This window comes from Lissotriton helveticus, chromosome 3_1 (genome assembly GCF_964261635.1).
Source record: "Lissotriton helveticus chromosome 3_1, aLisHel1.1, whole genome shotgun sequence".
Lineage (NCBI taxonomy): Eukaryota > Metazoa > Chordata > Amphibia > Caudata > Salamandridae > Lissotriton > Lissotriton helveticus.
The window spans coordinates 1,945,943,849-1,945,963,978 of NC_136061.1; the positions used below are offsets into that span (position 1 = coordinate 1,945,943,849).

At 47.8% G+C, this 20,130-nt stretch overlaps 1 protein-coding gene across 2 annotated transcripts in view; it reads right to left on the reverse strand.

Annotated features, from left to right (window-relative positions):
• MEGF11 (multiple EGF like domains 11) overlaps positions 1-20,130 on the reverse strand; it is a 1,491,879-nt gene that overhangs the window by 851,189 nt on the left and 620,560 nt on the right. For both annotated transcript variants that reach the window (XM_078683026.1, XM_078683027.1), the window contains exon 4: positions 17,796-18,042. In XM_078683026.1, the coding sequence (XP_078539152.1) occupies positions 17,796-18,042 (247 nt within the window). The remainder of the gene's footprint in view (positions 1-17,795; positions 18,043-20,130) is intronic.

A 20,130-nucleotide genomic window follows, 5' to 3' on the forward strand; every position in this document is an offset into this window, starting at 1 on the left:
TCTCTCAGCCAAGAAACTTTTTGGTATATTTTTGTGAACCACCATCCGGGTTCAGCTGTATGGTCACGGTGTAAAGACTAGGGAGTGCAGCCGAAGACGCATGGTCGACGGTTCTGGTTGGTCTAAGGGAGTTCCCTGGGCCGACAGAAGCATTATTTAGCAGAAGAAAACCAACCGCTGTGAACAGCATCGGTTAGAGGATGGAGTTTTTTGAGATTGTGAGAACTGTTGAGAAAATGAACTTTAAGAAGAAACTGTGTAGAATTATGCATAGCAAATGTTTTCTGATCACATGTATTTTTATGTTTTTTAGCATGACGTTAGCTTTGGTGGGTTGGATTGTATCTTCTCTTCAACTGATTTCTGCACCCATTTCCCAACCTACGACTTTACCGGCTACTACTTCTTTGCATTCCTTTCATGTCTTACCTGAACACGAGCAGATTAGAAGGTCAGAATTTGTACATAACACATTCATACAGCTACTGCACCAACATCAGTTGGTAGTGAATATTACTAATTGTTGGGTGTGTGGTCTTATGCCACATACTACAGGTAGAGTTGTTCCTTATCTGATCTTACCGTTTAGTCAGAATGGGTCGATATGGGCTTTTCAGACTATGTTCATTTACGCCCTGGAAGTTTATCCTCTGCATTCCATGAGACATAACTTGAGTAACCAAGCCTTGGTGAAGGGAGTTATGAATATGAGCAGAGATATCAACACGTACAGGACCATTCCTAAGGAAGAGTTAGCGGCTTATGTAGGATGGAACACGACTGGATACAGTGTTAGTTTGAGTGAAAGGCAGAAACGAAAGAGGTCACCTCCGATTTGGATCGTACCCCATCAAGGTCATTTTTGTCTGCAAGGTAATGGCAGGAATCCGAAAGCTCAGTTGGGGAAGAGCGTTTGTACTCAGACGTACGTTTTTACATCTCAATCTTCCCCGCCGTTTTTGGCAGCTAAGGGCACGTATTTTGTTTGTTACGACAGAGCATATACATGGTTGCCCCCTGATTTTTCGGGCACATGTTATGTTGGTTATTTGTTGCCTCCTACGTATACTGTTGCTGTAGATTACCACAAGACGAGAGTTGTTAGGGGTGTCTTCAGTGAGGAAGATACTACGGGACAAGAAGTGGGAGACTTTTTCAAGGGTTTCCTACCGTTTTGGGGACCTATGGCAAACAGTAGAAACCTACGGCAATTAACGAGAGTGGTTGAATCCACCATAAATGAAACTGCTGATGTCCTTAGTAATCTGACCGCTGAGCTTCAAGCGGATCGCTTTATGACATTACAGAATCGAATGGTTTTGGACGTCATACTTGCGGACCGAGGTGGGGTATGTAAAGTGATCCAATCGAGTTGCTGCGTTTTCATACCAGACAATGCTCCTACAGTGTACCAGGCCATTTCCAAGCTACATAAGATCTCAGAGTCTGTACACATGGACGAAGGAGATTGGTCGTTGATGGGATGGTTTTGGGGATTGTTATCCACTTGGGGATGGAAGATCCTGATGATCATTGGGATGGCTTTAGCGATTCTTTTCCTGTTCTGTCTTTGTGTGCAGTGCGCTCCTGCTATATGTGGCCTCTGTGCTACTACGTGTGCAAGGAGGCCTGCCCCAAGAGAGGTACTAAGTAATAGGATTATGCTCCAGCAACATCTTGATGATCTGATGAATATAGACCTGGACTTAGATTGACGAGAGTTTAGGTTATTGCCTATGTAAGGGCATGTTGGAACTGGCCCTTCTTGCAGGGTCATCCTCAAACTTTTTGCTTCTTCCTCCCTTATTTTTCCTGACCCGTGGCTGTTGGCAATAGTACTCTGCGCACTTTACCACTGCTGATCAGTGCTAAAGTGCATATGCTCTCTGTGTAAATTGTTATTCTGATTGGATATACATGTTTGGCATGTTTGTATCACCATGAAGTCCCTAGTAAAGTGCACGGGGTGTGCCAGGGCTGGTGATGACAAATGCTACTAGTGGGCCTGCAGCACGGATTGTGCCACCCACAGGAGTAGCTCTAAAATGGTGTCTCAGGCCTGCCACTGCAGTGCCTATGGGCAGTTTAGAACTGCCATGTCCTCCTGGTCAGTGTCCCCACTAACCAGGCCTAACCCTTCCCTTTTTGTGCGCATCAGTCACCCCTATGGAAGGCCCAAGGTACCCCCCTGGGCAGGGTGCAGTGTATGTAAAAGGTAGAGCATGTACTTGTGCAGGTAACATGCTCTGGTAGTGAATGACAGCCATTTTCGTTTTTCACTATTGTAAGGCTATCTTGCTCCATAGGTTAACATGGGGGATGCTGGCTACAGTGGTTAACAGCATTTCTTCCCATAGGAACAAGATAGGACATAAGTATCTAGTATCCCTGAACTCAGAATTTAATAACACATCTTTTAGGAAAGGTTGTTTTTAAGTCCTGTGTTTGAGAACAGCACTTTTAGAAAGCTGCTGTTCTCTTGTCTGACCCTTCTGTGTGACTGGGACTGTTTGTGTATTGACTGTCTGGTTTGTGAGTGACAGGGGCTGGGGAATTCCCCAGCAGGATGGATGAGTCAGCACTAGGCTGAATGACTGCAGTTGCAACTGGAGTGGTGGGAGGAGTTAGCACCTGGGCTGAATAGGGCTGTGCCTGCCTTCCACAATGCTGGCTCCACCCCCCTGCTGGGCGGCTGAGGACCCTGCCCCTCACTCTGAAAGGAAAGATGCAGCCAGCAAAACAAAGTACTCAGGAAACCCCAGAACTGGTTCAGACCGGGCTCGGGGCCCACATGCACAGAGAGAACAAAGACTTTAGGGGTATAAGTACAGGACCCCTGACAACAGAAAATTAGATCATCCTGGAAATCAAGAAGGAACCTCTGCCAAGGAGAAAGCTGAAACTGAAGAAGGAAGATTGTCCTGCTGTTGCTCTGCTGGACTGACCTGTTGCTTTGCTGCCAAGGAGAGGGGAAGGACTTTGCTGCTGAGCTGTGTCCCCGGTCTTGAAAGGAATCTCCAAGGGCCTGAGAAGAGCTGGCTCCCTGTTTTGAAGTCCCAGGAACAAAAGGACTTCACCCCCAGCTTCCCTGAACTCTGCTGAGAGAGTTCTGTCCTTCCTAGAGTGCTTGATCCAGTTGTGGGGCCTCTGGAAGTTGTACCTGAGCTGGGAAGCTTGAAACTAAGCTTGAGTGACTTTTGAATCTAAAAAGTGTCGCATCGCTCGCTTGCGGAGCGCATCCCCGACAGTGCGAGAAGTTTCCCGCCGCTACGGAGGTCGAGATCGTCGCAGCGCCTGACGCCGCTGCCAGAGACGTCGCATCCTTCGTTTGCGGGACGCACCAGACCGGTGCGGGAGAATCGAACATCGCTGCGAGTATCGTCGCAGAGCCTGTCGTCGCTGGGTGAGAACGCCGCACCGCTTGCTTGCGGACCGCATCACGTCGCTGCGAGCATCGTCGCAGAATCAACGCATCGAGGAACTGCAAGAGAGAGGATCCCCGCTGGACCGCGCATCATCGCCCCGGAGATCGTCGCAGCCCCTACGAGATCGTCGCATCGTGCCTTTGCGAGAACAGACTTCCTACGGAACCTACGCACCGGAATCCACACAAGTGGCCTTCCTCCCCATACAGACCGGATTCATCGCAACACGCCCGCTGCTGCAGCGGGGCTGTCGCATCGCCTCCCCAGGGTCTCAGGAGCAACGCATCGCTTGTTTTCCACCGCACCAGCTTCTGCTTTTGGAACTTTGTTGCAACTAAAAGGTACTGTGAGTAAACGTGACGCAACTGTGAACTTTTCACGCATCAGTAGAGAATTCTATCGCAACGTAGAGAATTCTAACGCAACCTTAAGAACTCTTTTTGAAACCATATTCTTGAACTGTGTATGTTGGATTTTTGTCGTTTTGGTCTTGTGTAGTTTAGATTAAAAATACCTTTATTTTTCTAAACTGTTGTTGAGTCAGTTTGTGGTGTTTTCACTGTGTTACTGTGAGTGTTGGTACAAATACTTTACGCATTGCCTCTGGTTAGCCTAGACTGCTCGTGCCAAGCTACCTAGAGGGTGAGCAGGGGTTATCTCAAAGGGTTATCTCCTTGCCCTGACTAGAAGCAAGGGTCCCTATTTGGACAGTGGTACCTACCTCTGCCAACTAGAGACCCCCAGATCTAACATTGGTGGTCAGGCGGTGGGATTTGAACTTGTATTTGTACTTGACCCACAGTAATTGGTGTAGATCACTAGTGAGTGCAGACCACTACGCCACCACATACTGTTTGTTTTTTCCGGTGTCCTCCTGGAAGTATTCTTGGATATTGAGACTCTGGCTAGTGTTGCACCTGTAAAATCCTGCCAAAATGGAAGTCAACATTTTCCACCTGTGCATCTACACAGAGGAGGAGATAACAGCCTTTTGCAAGAAGAGGGGGCTGCCCATGGAGAAAGGTTCCACAAGGAGGGATCTTGAGGCATGCCTGTATTCCCATGAGGCCAGAATTTGGGAAGCAACATTAGTAGATGATTCTGAGGAGGAGGACTTCTCTGACAGTGATGAAGAGAAAGATGAGTGGCTCCTTGCTACTGAGCAAAGGTGCAGAGAATTAGACCGGCTAAGCAAGGAAGGTATGATCCGGTGGGCCTTAGCCCAGAAAGAAAAATGGGATGCTCAAGGAAGGAGCTTTGCTGAGTTGGAGGTGGAGTCCAGCTCAGATGGTGGCAGCATGATTATGATATCTAGTGTGGAAAGAAAGGTACAAACACCCAGAGATGTGGCGCCTGACTTGAGGGAGGGGGTCGACATACACCAGGGGGTTCAGGTTTATGATGTAGTTCCATTGGAGTGCAGTGTCCCTGAAGTAGATTGGGGGACTGGCACAGGGGACCATATTCCTAGTGGTGGGAGGGACACTCTACTGACTCTAGATGAGAGGTACAGGGAGAGGGGTTCCCCCATGGTAGAAACCTTGGTGTGTGTGTGTGAAGACTAGCCAGAAGAGTGTGGGTTGTGCGACAGAGACAGTCGGATACTGTCTTGCCAGTCTCAGGAGAGTGGTGTGGGGTACTTTTGTGAGGCACTGGAGGGTGAGGCAAAGGGTAGCTTGGTTAACAACTGTGGGGGGCTGTGTGATTCATTTGTTGGAGAGCATATTTTAATTCCCTGTTTTCCAGAGCTGTGCCAACACCCGGTGGACTGTGAGTTCTCTGACCCCAGAGAGCTTGCGTTGGAGGCAGACCTCTTGGTGGATTCCAGAGAGTCTGAGGAGGCATTGGGGAGTGGTCCCAAAAGGAGTGGCTCAGATATCTTCCAGACCTGTGAGGTGGAAGAGGTTCAGTGTAGCCCAGTTAGGTCCCAGTGTAGTGGGAGGGGTGTAGAGGCTCATGTCCGGTCTCAGTGGAGAAGGAATGAGTGTGAGACGGTGTGTCTCACGGTGCTCGAAACCCAGTCTCAGGGCCTGGAGGGTTCAATAAGAGAACACCAGGTTGGGGACCTAGACTGTACTTGTAGGCCATTTGAGGAGGATCTCCTAGTGTCTGTCGAACGGGGAGTGCCTGTAACCAGGCCTCCATCAGTTCTGGTGTCTGGCAGTGTCGCTCCATTTGGGAGGGTACAGAAGTCCAGACTGAGGGGTGAGAAGGGGAAGGAGTCCCCAGAAGTCCTGGCATATCAGGCAAGTGCACAACCGCAGGTTTTGGTCCCTGGGTTGTGAGACCAGGTTCGGGATCTGCCTGACCTGGAAGGAAGGACATCTGTAACCAGTGTCCTGACCAATATGGTTCCCAGGGGTACCCCTCCAGTAGGGAGGGTGCAGCGCTCTGGAAGGGGGTGCAGAGGGAGGGAGTCCTCGCCTCTGACCCCGGTACAACCTGAGGGGTTAAGCCCTAGGTTGGGAGACCAGTTGCTGGAGCGAGGTCCTGAACTGGTAGGAAAGTTGTGTTCTTGGTTGTCTTGGTGGACAGGGTTGCCCCTGGAAGGAGGGCAGGAGTCTCACCCTGGGGGTGGACTGGGCCACACCGTTGTGTTGGCCAGGTGGGTACTGTCTACCAGTATAGGCACCTCAGTGAGTGAAGTCCTGGTGCGCCAGGCAAGTGTTCCACTGCAGGGGTTAGTCCCTGGGTGGGGAAGCCAGGTTCAGGTGCTGTCTGACCTGGAGGCTTTGGAGCCTAGGTTTGAGGGCCAGGTCTGGGTTGTCCCCCCTGACCTGGAATACCAGTTGCAGGATAGCACCCCTGACCTGGTGGGTGAATGGTGCAGGATACTTGCCACAGGTGCCCTGACTATTCTAGAAGGGGGTACCGCTCCAGGTTGGAGGGTACAGAGCCCCAAGGAAGAGGAGGGCCGGGTGTGGGGAAGCCCTCCCCAGCCTCCTGTCCAGCCACCAGATACTGGTTCGGGACTGGTGGGTCAGTGCCAGGATGTCAGACCTGACCTGACAAGAGAGGGAGTGGACAAAGGGTGCCAAGCACCTGGGGCTACTGCCCCCCACCGTCTGATGCCACAAGGGTTTGAGAGCCATGAGAGGCGTGAGGCCTGGGTCTCATCCCCGATCACTGTTGGTGGTCACTGTGGCTTGCTGTTGGTCTGTTGGGACACACCTGTGAGGAAATTAAGGCTTGGTGCCGCACAGGTGGTGTCCACCGGTGAGGAGAAGGTTTCCACATGGATTGGCATGGTGGACCCTGAGAGTATGGATAGAGTGATCCCACTGGGTTTAGGATGGCGTAGAACAGGACTGCCCTGCTGTGTGGGCCAGTTTCCGCGTTCTATCGCCTTAAGCAGGGAATCCCATCGAGGTATCGTTTGGTCTACCCTGGCTTTAGGCTGGAAGGGGGTTGTGTTGGAACTGGCCCTTCTTGCAGGGTCATCCTCAAACTTTTTGCTTCTTCCTCCCTTATTTTTCCTGACCCGTGGCTGTTGGCAATAGTACTCTGCGCACTTTACCACTGCTGATCAGTGCTAAAGTGCATATGCTCTCTGTGTAAATTGTTATTCTGATTGGATATACATGTTTGGCATGTTTGTATCACCATGAAGTCCCTAGTAAAGTGCACGGGGTGTGCCAGGGCTGGTGATGACAAATGCTGCTAGTGGGCCTGCAGCACGGATTGTGCCACCCACAGGAGTAGCTCTAAAATGGTGTCTCAGGCCTGCCACTGCAGTGCCTATGGGCAGTTTAGAACTGCCATGTCCTCCTGGTCAGTGTCCCCACTAACCAGGCCTAACCCTTCCCTTTTTGTGCGCATCAGTCACCCCTATGGAAGGCCCAAGGTACCCCCCTGGGCAGGGTGCAGTGTATGTAAAAGGTAGAGCATGTACTTGTGCAGGTAACATGCTCTGGTAGTGAATGACAGCCATTTTCGTTTTTCACTATTGTAAGGCTATCTTGCTCCATAGGTTAACATGGGGGATGCTGGCTACAGTGGTTAACAGCATTTCTTCCCATAGGAACAAGATAGGACATAAGTATCTAGTATCCCTGAACTCAGAATTTAATAACACATCTTTTAGGAAAGGTTGTTTTTAAATCCTGTGTTTGAGAACAGCACTTTTAGAAAGCTGCTGTTCTCTTGTCTGACCCTTCTGTGTGCCTGGGACTGTTTGTGTATTGACTGTCTGGTTTGTGAGTGACAGGGGCTGGGGAATTCCCCAGCAGGATGGATGAGTCAGCACTAGGCTGAATGACTGCAGTTGCAACTGGAGTGGTGGGAGGAGTTAGCACCTGGGCTGAATAGGGCTGTGCCTGCCTTCCACAAAGCTGGCTCCACCCCCTTGCTGGGCGGCTGAGGACCCTGCCCCTCACTCTGAAAGGAAAGATGCAGCCAGCAAAACAAAGTACTCAGGAAACCCCAGAACTGGTTCAGACCGGGCTCAGGGCCCACATGCACAGAGAGAACAAAGACTTTAGGGATATAAGTACAGGACCCCTGACAACAGAAAATTAGATCATCCTGGAAATCAAGAAGGAACCTCTGCCAAGGAGAAAGCTGAAACTGAAGAAGGAAGATTGTCCTGCTGTTGCTCTGCTGGACTGACCTGTTGCTTTGCTGCCAAGGAGAGGGGAAGGACTTTGCTGCTGAGCTGTGTCCCCTGTCTTGAAAGGAATCTCCAAGGGCCTGAGAAGAGCTGGCTCCCTGTTTTGAAGTCCCAGGAACAAAAGGACTTCACCCCCAGCTTCCCAGAACTCTGCTGAGAGAGTTCTGTCCTTCCTAGAGTGCTTGATCCAGTTGTGGGGCCTCTGGAAGTTGTACCTGAGCTGGGAAGCTTGAAACTAAGCTTGAGTGACTTTTGAATCTAAAAAGTGTCGCATCGCTCGCTTGCGGAGCGCATCCCCGACAGTGCGAGAAGTTTCCCGCCGCTACGGAGGTCGAGATCGTCGCAGCGCCTGACGCCGCTGCCAGAGACGTCGCATCCTTCGTTTCCGGGACGCACCAGACCGGTGCGGGAGAATCGAACATCGCTGCGAGTATCGTCGCAGAGCCTGTCGTCGCTGGGTGAGAACGCCGAACCGCTTGCTTGCGGACCGCATCACGTCGCTGCGAGCATCGTCGCAGAATCAACGCATCGAGGAGCTGCGAGAGAGAGGATCCCCGCTGGACCGCGCATCGTCGCCCCGGAGATCGTCGCAGCCCCTACGAGATCGTCGCATCGTGCCTTTGCGAGAACAGACTTCCTACGGAACCTACGCACCGGAATCCACACAAGTGGCCTTCCTCCCCATACAGACCGGATTCGTCGCAACACGCCCGCTGCTGCAGCGGGGCTGTCGCATCGCCTCCCCAGGGTCTCAGGAGCAACGCATCGCTTGTTTTCCACTGCACCAGCTTCTGCTTTTGGAACTTTGTTGCAACTAAAAGGTACTGTGAGTAAACGTGACGCAACTGTGAACTTTTCACGCATCAGTAGAGAATTCTATCGCAACGTAGAGAATTCTAACGCAACCTTAAGAACTCTTTTTGAAACCATATTCTTGAACTGTGTATGTTGGATTTTTGTCGTTTTGGTCTTGTGTAGTTTAGATTAAAAATACCTTTATTTTTCTAAACTGTTGTGGAGTCAGTTTGTGGTGTTTTCACTGTGTTACTGTGAGTGTTGGTACAAATACTTTACGCATTGCCTCTGGTTAGCCTAGACTGCTCGTGCCAAGCTACCTAGAGGGTGAGCAGGGGTTATCTCAGAGGGTTATCTCCTTGCCCTGACTAGAAGCAAGGGTCCCTATTTGGACAGTGGTACCTACCTCTGCCAACTAGAGACCCCCAGATCTAACAGGGCAAAAGAAGGGTCTGAGGTTCCGTGAATTCTGAACCTGTTTCATAAAGGTCATGATTTCGTTACGAATTTGATATTAGCGAACCGTAACTAGTTAGTGCAGCAAGTATGAGTGTTTTCATCATGTTAGACCAATGGATTCATTACGTATTTAGGGATTTCGTTCTGAACCCTTGGGTTCCATTTTGTGTATGGCAGCCATTTTGTGGTTGCCCTCACATAGGCCGATGACTGAGGCTGAACTAGTCTTTTAAAGGACATGTACACCTTAGCTCGAGTTTGTGCTGACTTCTGTTTGACCTGAGTAAACTGACCCTGTTGCCTGAAGCTGACCTTGTTAAACCAGTTCCTGCCCTTTAACTGATCAAGATTAAGGATCAGAGCACATGACATCGTAAAGTTTTACTGCACACAAATATGCCTTATCCTACTCTCACCTGTTTCTGCTCCTTTCTTTATGATCTATTTATGATTGGGTTGTGGCCTTTTTTATTATGGGTTCGTTCGACTTGTCTAAAGAAGAATGTTGGGTTTGACCGATGATTGATCATGGGCTGGGCAATTGAAAAGTGGGTTTTACTGTCATGCGATACCTCTGGTGTCAATACATGTGATTGGACAGTTTGTAAATGTTAGGTATTTGTCTGGAATGTTATTTGTGGCATAAAAAGGGATGACTTGCTTTGTAAAATTGAGCAGTCTCCTGAGAACTCATACCGTGATGATTTCTAGGACTTCTGTTACTGGCTGCAGCCAATAAATTTGATCTTTGACGCAACCACGAAGATTCCTGTGTCTCTGTATTCTAAGACAGGTGAACCCGAAGACTTTGGGCGTGCCCCTGGCGCCGCTGGGTTCTAAAACCTGGTTCTTCAGTTCGAACGAGAAATTGCCTGTAATTCTGTGTTCCTTACGCCTAATGATGAGCAATGCAAGAGGAAGCATTTGATCCCAGTGCTTTGCCTCCAATTCCATAATTTGTTTTAGAGCAAGATTAAGGGTGGAGTTATAACTATTCACAAGCCTATCAGTTTATGGATGGTAGGCAGCCATGCAAATGATTTAATGCCCAGCTGGGCACAGATGTCACACATTAATCCGGGCATAAAAAAGACTCCGCAAGTCAGTCAACATTTTCCTCAGGAAACCCATCCAAGAAAATATTTCAATCATAGTGTTACCTATATGGGAGACATTAGGTTGTCTCAGTAGAACTGCCTCAGGGTAATAGGTAGCTTAGTCCACCATCACCAACACAAACCTTTTTCCCCTTTTGGAGGGTAAAAAGGGTCCTAGGTAATCCATTCCCACCCGGGAGAAGAGTTTGTCAATAATAGGTAATGGCTGTAATGGGGCTTTGAGGGGTTGGTAATAATAATTAAAATTAAAGGTAAACTTTAAAACAATCTGTTGAAGATTTATTCAAGATTATGATGGCAAGAATCTACAGAACAGAACCGGCTCTATCAGGGGCCCCTCTGAAATGCTGGGGACCCATGCCAAAGCCCACTTTGCCCATGTTCCTACAACAACTTTTTTGTCACTCAGGCAGTCTCCATGTTTTGAGGCAAAGTGAGTTGGCTCTCCCATACTGGTCACTGTCGCGTCATTCTCTCAGTCTTTCTTGTAAATCTTTAGCAGGCAAGTAGGCACTAACGTTCAGGTACAGTTTCTCCCCATTTGGACCTAGTTGGAGGGAGATGGGCAGTGCGCAGTGCTTGATATCCCAGGAAATCTTACATAAACTCCAGGAAGATCCTAACACAGCATAGTTCTTTCAAGTCATAAGTGAGAGGTCCAGCATTCAGTGGCAGCCGCAATGTAACTGGAGTGGTGAGGCTGGTGGGTTCGGGGGTATGGTAAACAAAAGAAAATACATTTTTAAAAAACATTTACCTGTAGGCCGGCTGCCGCCTCTCGGTCCTTTTCTCCCACTTCCGGGGTCAGGAACCAGAAACAAGAAGGACCCAGGCTCCCCTAGCCAATCATGACACTGCTGATAGCAGTGTTGTGATTGGTCTGAGCACCGTAGTTCGGTGGTCAGAGAGGGACTGGAGACTGGGCATGTTCTTCACCCAGGACGTAATACAGTAAGTATGTAATGTGCGCCTGACTGTTTAGCTGGCCCTAGAGGGCCAGCCAAACAGTCCTGCGCACTTAAGTGAGTGCCTATCACCCCTCCGCTGTTCCTGTTAGAGCCAGCGGCACTCTTAACCAGACACTGAAAAATAAAGTGATAATAACGTTTGTTATTATCATTTTCTTTTTCCTTTTTCAACTGCTCACAGAGCAATGAGGCAATGCTCCCCCACCTTAATGGAGGAGTCACCCCTGCCAGCATTTATTCCGTTCTTGTGGGAGCTCTACAGTTGTGCATGGTCAATCAGGATAGATGCTTTATTAAAAATTGGGGGGCTATTCCATCAGGAAAAGCCTGTCTGTCTCCTAGGAGATTCTGAATAGAGGAGCAGCTTCCAACTTCCTGGCCAGCAAACCTTGTTTGAGGTTGCTGGGACCTTATATAGTCTCCTATTCAATGGTATATGTGTGCACTGATTGGTGGTTTTATCTGGTGTTTCTATTGGGTTAGGGTTAGTGTCCTCGTTGGGTGGGTATTTGAGGGTTCTGATTGGTTTCTGGGTCTGTGATTCAATCAATGTAGGGTTTGGACTAGGGTTGGGCTTTTTATTGGAAGTAGCGATTGGGGTTTCTTGTGTGACTGGTTGATGGGACTAGGGTTGGGACTAGGGCTTGGGTTAGGCTTTCTAATGGAAGTAGGAATTAGGGCTTCCTGTGTCATTGGTTGCTGGGACTAGGGTTGGGACTACTGCTAGGGCTAGGGCCTCTATTTGACGTAGAAATTAGGATTTTCGAACCGAATCAAGTGCTTGGAATAGGGCTATGATTGGCTGAAAGGTCTTGGTCTCCTATTGGTTCTAGATATTAGGGCTGGTGTTGTGATTGGACAGTGTTAGGGCTAGGGTTCCCATTGGCTGAAAGGGTCACCTGATTACTAGGGCTATGAAAGGCCAAGGCTTAGGGGATTTCAGCCCGAGCGTCGAGGCTAAGGGCGGAGAGAAAAGGGCAGTTGCCTGTCTATTTATTTATTTAGTTGCTTATATAGCGCAGGACTCGACCCCCTTAGGGGTATCTCCGCGCTTGGTTCAACTAACGTGCAAAAGACTGAGCTATAGGAAGGCATATGTGACTATACTGTAAGGAACAGGTGTGTCTTAAGTGTTCTCCTAAATTTAAGATAGTCGGTGGTTTGTCTCAGGCCAGGAGGAAGTTTATTCCACAGGGTTGGGCCCATATAAGATAGGGCTCGCCCACCCTGTCGTACCTTTCTAACCGAAGGAATCTGTAACAATAGTTGACCGCTGGAACGAAGAAGACGTTCTGGGTTGTAGATGTTACATTTTTCAGCCAAATATTGAGGGCCAGAGCCAAATAGACTTTTATGTATGGTACAGCAGATCTTAAACTTAACCCGTTGACGAATGGGCAGCCAGTGGAGTCTATCAAGGAGGGGGCGAGAAGGTGTTCTAGGGGGGACATTTAAGACCAATCTTGCCGCGGTATTCTGTGCCACTTGCAGTCTGCTGAATACCTCTTCATTAGCGGATAAGAAGAGGCCATTACAGTAATCTAGTCGGCTGACTACAAGGGCCAGGACAAAGGTCTGTTGTCCAGGCCCTTTGAGCCTGTTCAAGACTGGACGGGACTAGGGCCAGAAATGCTGCCCATTTTACTCCCCTATTTGGAAACTGTGCATCTAAGTTTGTCCCAAGCCAGGCCACGTTGTTCCAGTTTTAGGTAATTCATGCCAAAGGAAGGCAGAGTACTCATAGGACTGCTGTGTGACCGGGGCTGGTGTCTGCATGACAGACATATTCCCAGATCTGAGGAGACATCATCTGAAGTCTTCACTTTCTCTTGGAAGAGCTTAGGGTCTACCTAGCATCCAGAAGCATGCCTGCCTTCTCAGAGAAGGAATGAGAGAGCCTGGACCTGTAGGAGGGAACAGAGCATGGGAGAAAAAGACAGCTGTGTTCTCAGTGAGCGGCGCACCCATAGGTTGATGACTGCCCTCTGGAGTGAAGCTGGAGACAACCAGTGTTATGCTGAGCATTCTTCTAATCTTCCGTGAGGTCCCCACAGTGTGTTGTCCAGAATCTCAAAGGCTTGAGGCTGCTGCTGCCTGACCCCCGAGCAGAGCAGGAGCCGATTCCAGCCTGGAGGCTGCAACGGTCAGAGGAACCACAACCCACATGTGACCTGGGCCAGAAGAACCAATCAGACCTCAACCGGGAAGCTGCATCTACCAAGACTGTCATGCACAGAACAGTTACACCATGCTGCTCCCTCACCAATGTTCCAGTTCCTAGTGAAACCATCACCACTGCCTTGTGTCAAGCTGATGCTGCTGGATACTGCAGCCTGGGGAGCTCCTGCCAACACTAGCCAACCGTGATGTGAACAGGTAACAGAGCCTCACACAGGAGACTAAAGCAGGCGTGTAGACTGTGTCCTACAGCGGGAATAGTGAGTGTTCCCAAAAAGATCCCTTTAGTTTGGGTACGAACCCTTGAACTGAACTGCAAAGTGTTTAACGTGAGTGGAGACCTTGAGTACTGCACCTGTGCCTAATCCTGGAGCAGAGAGAGGGTGCCAACGCTGGTGAGTGGCTTTAATAAGTAGCATACCGCAATTTCAATCTTGCATCTATGTCCCAATGAATTGTGTTGAATTGAATTTTGCTGTGATCTTACCCCCATACCACCTCCCTAGGAAGTATTTGGCTGCTCCCATTCGCTGCCCTAAAAGGCAAGTGCATAAATGGTTGTCCACGGGCCAATTTTCAGAGCCATAGTAGTATGGGCCCGAGGACACTAGCGGCAAATGAAATCAACCACCACAGCTGGGTTCAGCTGCCGCTGTCTGCCTTGTACGCAGACTGACCGTCACCTTCCAATCAGCGGCCACTGGCAGCTGCATTTTGTAGAAAACAACTATAAACACATTTAATAGTGGTATGCAAATTGGGATTATTTGCTTTTTGTGTAATTACGTGAAAGGTCAGTCAATTACGTAGAATTACACAGAATGAAAATCTGTCCTTTAGCACTATATTTTAGCATGAAATGCCTTCTTGTATCAATTTGGATACACAAAAGTGAATTTCAATGCCAAAAATGTGGCACTAAAAATATTATTGCTGTGAACAAAAGCCATTCAGACTCTGGTTGCTCACATTGTTCCCACGCTATGATTTTGGCAGGAATGTGGGCATATTACTGCACTGTGGCATACTGGCATAATTTTGGTATACTGCAAAATTCCTGAAATCATCGTTATATAGATGCTGTCATCTGAGGATTCTGGTGATATTGTAAACATTAGTAGGACCCCAAGATGGCAAAATGGGGCCATATAACTTGTAACTAGTTATGTATTTTTTTATATTGCATATTTATTTTAGGTAGTTAGCTTAAAAAACTGCTTTTTGAAAGGGCAGCTAGCAATAGTAAGGATTGAAATTAAAATGTTATGGTTTCGTATTTACCATTCATGAATAATTTTTTGATAAAACAATGGACAATGGTGAGGGCCATTCGCTTTATATAAATTCTGTGTTTCCAGAGTTTAAGACATAACTGTAGATTTCATTAATTTGCCACATCATTTGCAGGTTTCGCAAGTTAAGTCACTTCTAGATCGACAAATGAAAATAATGCTACCCATGGAGGCTTCTGATGCTGTATAGAGGAGATTAGAACTGCAGTGTGCACTGAACAAGAACCCTCATTGAGGTAGGCTAAGTACAGTGGGTGGGAGGGGCCAAAATGGCGCGAACCAACAACTGGTTACATGAATGTATAAATAATCATGAAACAATTCACCTGAAGGGTGCTAAGTGAAGAGGGTGGCCAGACATGATAATGGTCTCCAAATTGGGACACACAAGGTTCCAGACCTGCTCAAACAACAATCCTATAAAACAGCAGTAGGTATCCTTAAGTCTGAATTCGACAGAATCACAGCAGGCTCTTCAGTCATTCAACCTTTAATAGACTTCATGGTATTAAATTCCCAGTCATTGAAAAAACATCCAGCCAAAGATTGTAAGTGTATTTCAATAAAATGCCAAATATGTGGCTTGCTTAACACAGGGAGGTGGTACGATGGGGGAAAGCAGAAGGGACCGAACTGCAGAGGGAAGAACGTAGAGGCCTCCGTAAAACGCACATCTCATTGGAATAGCAGGCCATACTCATAGAATTTGAAGCGTATGATGTCGCTGTAGTGGCATAGGCAAATGTTGTTAGTATGATAGCTATAACGAATAACGGATGTAAAAACCTGGGACCCTACTCCCCCTCTTCCCCCCCTCCCCTTCCCCCTCTCCTCCCCACCCCACCCTACCTGATTGAAATGGTCGCACACCGAAGGGTGCAGTAGTTGATAAACTCGGTAGCAGCTAACACTGCAGACAAGGGTGTTGGGAGTAGGAGGAACAGGAGATATTTCTGTCATGTAGAGAGATGACCCAGTACAATGCGAAACAAACGGACAACTTGATTAAAGTGCGAGGGAAGTTGTGGGAGGGGGGTTTAAGAATTACGTGGGATAAGTTGTTAGGAAAAAGAAAACTGCAATGTATATTCAAGACATATATGCACAATGTAACATAAAAAGCATAATATAATGACAACAAATGTTGTCATGATGTGATAATCACTGCAGAAAATAAAAATATATTTAAAAAAAATGTGGCTTGCTTAAATGTAAATAATGCAGAGGTCTATGATACATAACAGTTCAATAATGCATACACTAACCTCTTTATGGGGTGGTTTGAGGGGATGTATATCCAGAGTCCACAAGCCCCTAAATGAACTGACACGTTTTACTACTGGGGAGATTTAGTGATGATATCCTCATGAACAGGTAGTTATAATTCTGGAACTCAAACTATTTCATAAATAGCTCTTCCTCAATTACTATAACAGGAGTATTACACTTACCTCTAGCAACGAGAGATTTACATTTTTGGCTCTTGAGCTTCACTGTAAGTTAGGCCGAACAGAATGTAGAATGCATTCGAAAGAAATAAGCTTTTAATTCCATTGTACATATACTAAACATCCTAAATTGCAAATCAAGAGTATCCCTTTTTGGAAATTATTAGGTAAGGAACTTCAGTGAAGAGACTAAGAATTTGCTAGCAATACTTCTGGTATAAACTCTAGATTTATTAAATTGATTCTGCAGTCTCGAAAAAATTGAAGGTTGACAGAACCTTCTGCTTGGTTTCCAAGGCTCAGGGGAGTGCTGCCTCTGGAAAAGAGTGAGTGGGCTGATAACTTGCATACAAACAGGTTGAATCAACTTCTTAAACACGTGAAACTATTAACCAATGCTCTTTCAATTTCCAATGGGCGGTAACAATAAGGTCGTTGTAACGACTGCGTTGTGAAGCCATGCGTTGTGGATACAGCGCTGTAAACCTGACGTGTTTAATGATTCTTGCAAATCAAGGGACCTCAGGCCAATCCTGCACTGCTCTCATGCATGAGATATGCATCAGGATTGGCTGTAGCGGAGGCTGGGAGCCTTTGCTGCAGGGGGAAGAAACAGAAGCGACAGGTACATTTTTTTTTGTTTTTACTTTTTTGTATTGTTTTCTTCGTCCAGTGTGCCCCCCCCCAACTCCCCCCCCCCCCCCCCCCCCCACCGCCCTGCCACTCCGAGGGTACACCACCAGCTGCTTTGTATATGTTTATTTTCAAGCTCAAGTTTCAACAAATAACTGAGGCGATCTACCACATGCTGATGGCAACTTCAATTTAGTCCACCACTGCAAGTCCCAACGAGCTGCATACTATGGCTGCTTCTTGACATCTCATAATAACAATTACATATGGGATGATAATGACAAAGTCTATCCTAGCAGATCTCTCCACCATACTATAAACAATTAATATTATGGACAACATAGTGTAGTAACCAGCCAAATGGAATATGATTATAACAGCTTACTGAAATTCATAAACTGCACGCCTGCCTCTCACAATTCTTCATTCATCATACTGCTCAGCTATGCACCACAAAGCACGAGAACCGCGCCTTCGTGGCCCTCACACACACATGGAAACACTTCCCACAGACGATTAAAGTTCCCTTGCCTGGAGAACCTGCTTTGATGTTGTCGAATGCAGAGGTAAGGACACCTCACTTTGTTATAAAGAGTCTTTGAGCAAGAGCGTCTTCTTTGATTAGCCCTAATTAAGGCAATGGTTTGGTCAGATTGCACAGGCCATGCACAAACGTCTTAGAAATGGTGTAGCCAGTGAGTCATGAGTCCTAGAGCAAGGAAGGAAATGCACCCCCACAGCCCCACCGGCCACTGTTGGAGCAGTGAAATCCCGCATAATCAGGGTTCGGCAGGCCCCTCACACCTTTGGGCCGGGGCCACTGCACATGCTGCACAAAGAGAAGCCACGCCCCTGCTCTGAAGTACTTACAAGACGCCGGTGTATCCCGGCGCGCAGTAGCAGGCCCCCGTTCGGTGGTCGCAGGTGGCCCCGTTCTGGCACTTGCTCTTGAGTTGGCACCCCTTGCCGTAGGTGCCCGCGTCGCACAGCTCCTCGCAGCGCCAGCCCTGGTAGCCGTCGGCGCAGACACAGGCTCCGGTGATGGGGTTACAGAGGGCGCCGTTCTGGCACTGGCAGCGGTTGCTGCAGTGCGGCCCCCAGTGCTCGCTGTCACAACCTGCAAGACACAAGCGGGAGGGTGTCCGTCAGTGCTGGAGGAGGCTCAGACAGGGGCAGGACAGGCCGCCGGGGAAGAGGAAAGGTATGGGGAAAGAAGGGGTGCAAAGCGGCCGGGCGCAACCAAGTTACACCGAGAAGCACTGGGCAAAACAAGCGAACGAGACATTTCAACACTCCTCATGTTAAAACGACGTACAAAGTGTTTGTAAATTGGGATGACGTCAGATGAACCACTCACGGATTCGCAGATATAAATAAGTAGAAACAAAGAACGTGAAAACCGACGGAGACTGCCAGGCTTCCCACCCATTCAAAGCTCATCATTGCTAAGCGCCCTGGCTCCCATGTGTGACGTGCCCGGGCCCTGCTATGGTGACATCACATATTGATGGGCGCTACAGACCCTGCTGCCTCTTCTCGTCTGTACTCCTCACGATTTGTTAAGAAAAATCATCTTTTAACATATTTCCCTGAACAGGACCCCAGTGGCCCAAGGCGACCTTGCGCTGAGAATCTCTAATGGAGTAACTTGTGTATATCCTTTTTAGGGATGTTACTGTCCCTTTTGCATTAAACCTTTACATGCGTGTATACATTGACCATTATTGACCCTGTCTGCAAATAACAATTTCGGAAAGCCGCTTCACAAATACCATATTATCCAGAAAGCGACTTGTAACACAGAGACTCTGCCCCGGAACAATCCAATGTACTTCAGAAAGTTTCATTGCATTTGACTCTGTTACTGCCACCTTAGGGATTTATTCATATCCTCAAGGAAAGGATATTGCCCCAGCGGACTGTCTGCTGGTTGACCTGATGCTCGCTATAGGCATAAAACAGACTCTCTACCAGTAGAAGAGTACTCCCAAAATATCATATAAAAATGGTGAGAATGGTTATGCTTTGCTAGAAGTACTGACAATGAGTGTTTCCAAGTCACATACTAATTCTTCCCCAGGGCATTATCGGAAGCTTTTGATACCTATCCTCAGAACCACGCCGACTGTTTGCTGTTTGCCCACCTTTCCCCCTTTCATCCCTACCAGTGTATACAGCCTGTATACTTCGAAGTAGCATTTTTAGGTCGCAGCCAACCAGAAAGCGCAACTGTCTGGTTTGCTAAAGACATCTTGGGGACATTCAGAAAGGTGACCTAGGAATGCTTTCCACCTGTTGCTTACTATTGGCGTTGTAATTGTAACTCCCATGTTGTTGCTTTCTATTTGCTGGCCTTATTTGGTTCATGCTGTCCAGCTTGATTTCTTCCCTCCAGTAACCCAAACCTTAGTTACTGTATTCTTCCATGAACTCGCTTTCCGTATACAGGCGTTTAAATCTTAACTTATCTTGTCACATTTGCTGTGCATTCAGGCAGAGGTCAAATGTCAGGCTGTGTCTTCCAGGGAGGTTGATGTGTATTTTTCTTTCTCTGACTTCAATGTGAGAGGATTTATGTGATAATCATGCCTGCTAGTGGGAGTCTGCTTCAGGAAGGCTGTACAGATGTTAATTTTAATTTCTAGCACACAACAAAATGTAAATGTCTGTAATTTAACTGTGTTGATCAAATCAATACATTGTGTAATGACATTTCCACACATTATTGTTTGTACATTGTATACTTTTATCAGTAAAACTGTATGTGAGTGCAAATGTAATGGTCATTGCAATTGAAGATGTGCTGTCTGTAATAGCAGTACACTACTGCACGATGCATACTCCATCTTACCCCACTCCACTCTACTGGTCAAGATCCCATACTACGCCACAACCTTCCACACTGCGTCACTGCACTCTTCTCTACACCACTCGACTATACTCTAGGCCAATGCATTCTACCTTGCGCTACTCTACTATGCTCCAATGCACTCTTCGCCACTGCACTTTACACCACTCCCCGCCACTCGACTCCAAGCCACCCTACTCTGCAACACTGCACTCTATGCCCCTGCACTCTACGCCAATTCTGTCTACACCACTATACTCAAAAGCAACGCACCGTGTGTCAATCTACTCTGTGTCACTGAACTCTACACCACTCTACGCCAATGCACTCCATGCCACTCTACTATACACCACTGCA